This window comes from Plasmodium cynomolgi, assembly GCF_000321355.1.
Source record: "Plasmodium cynomolgi strain B DNA, scaffold: 1064, whole genome shotgun sequence".
In the NCBI taxonomy this organism is placed as follows: domain Eukaryota; phylum Apicomplexa; class Aconoidasida; order Haemosporida; family Plasmodiidae; genus Plasmodium; species Plasmodium cynomolgi.
In genome coordinates, this window is record NW_004193154.1 from 1 (window position 1) to 1,363 (window position 1,363).

Sequence of the window (1,363 nt, forward strand, 5' to 3'; positions counted from 1 at the left end):
GCCATTAACTCTTGATCTGTGTACGGATTATGATTTGTTCTTGTATTCCTTCCTAATGATTTTCTTATCCAGTTACCAGCTGGTGTATACTAATGAATGTAAGTTATGTGTATTATGCATATGTATTTTATTTTTATTTAAAAATGAGCGAATTTAATTAGATGTAAAGTATTATATTTGATTATTGATTTATAATTACTTTGTACGCTAGATAAGAAGGGACTAAAATTCCAGCAACTGAGACAGCACTATTGATACTTTTAGATGTTATAGAAGTGGTTTTATCATCCGAAGTAATATTTTTTCCAGGATTTATATAAACTAAATTATGTCCTAATGATATTGGGTTTTTTACATGTTCTAGTGGTGCTATTACATGTCTTTGTTGCACATCTGTTTCTAGAGCTACTCCTCCAGGACTATAGGATAATTTTATTTGATGTTCTACGTCCTCGGGATTGCTTGGTAAGGTATTGGGTTCAGGTAAAGTTTGTTTTAATTTGTATAACCAAGAAATTAATTCATCGTGCTTCTCAGGTTTATAATAAGAACGAAATTGTTTACAAAAATATTTATTCTCATGATATTCTGTAATACACTCTTTATATAACTGCTTATAATTATCGACAAATATTGTAAAGTAATCAATGTATTCTTTTTACAAGAGCGGTTATGTTTGGCTAAATCCAGTATATATTTATCATAATCTTTAAAATAATCAAAACTTAATTTAGTTTTTTGAAAATATACAAAATCCATAACAGTATTTCGAGGAAAACAAAACTGATAATTATTATTTTTATAAAATATATCAAAAAGTCTATAAATAACTACATTAAATTCGTATCTATTTTTTAAATTATTTATTAACCTATCACCTAACCAATAATACAAATAGTCACAGATACTGTCATCAACCTGATTACGCTTAAACTTATCATAGACATAACACAAAGCTCTTAGAATTTTATCAGAAATCATTTCATTTAAACCGAATTGACGAAATATTTCCGTTATGCCAGATGAAATACCAACAACATCTCCAGGACATGATCCTATTCCATTATCAAAGTTTCTGTAATTATATTTTGTTGGTAGTGATCCTAAACAATCATCCTATGAATGCAAATGAAAGAAAATATACATTTTTATATATTTATTAAAAAATATAATAAAATTAAATTTATTAGAAAAGTCATATTTAAAATTAAATAATAATAACTATAATAGATCAAAGTATACCCCTGGAATATTGTCCATTTTAAGTGAGTGTCACACATTGATATATATACAATAGAAGCATATTTGACTGATTTAGCAGTTATTTATTGATATATTGAAAAATAGAATAATATGAAAAAAA

The 1,363-nt window shown here is 25.9% G+C and overlaps 1 protein-coding gene across 1 annotated transcript; it reads right to left on the bottom strand.

Moving 5' to 3' along the window:
- Positions 1-516: 516 nt before the first annotated feature.
- Positions 517-1,260, bottom strand: PCYB_006690 (hypothetical protein; the record flags this gene model as incomplete). The annotated part of the gene is made up of 2 exons (XM_004228090.1): positions 517-1,116; positions 1,243-1,260. 2 exons carry the CDS (start codon positions 1,258-1,260, stop codon positions 517-519), a joined length of 618 nt encoding a protein of 205 aa, XP_004228138.1.
- Between the last annotated feature and the right edge of the window lie 103 nt (positions 1,261-1,363).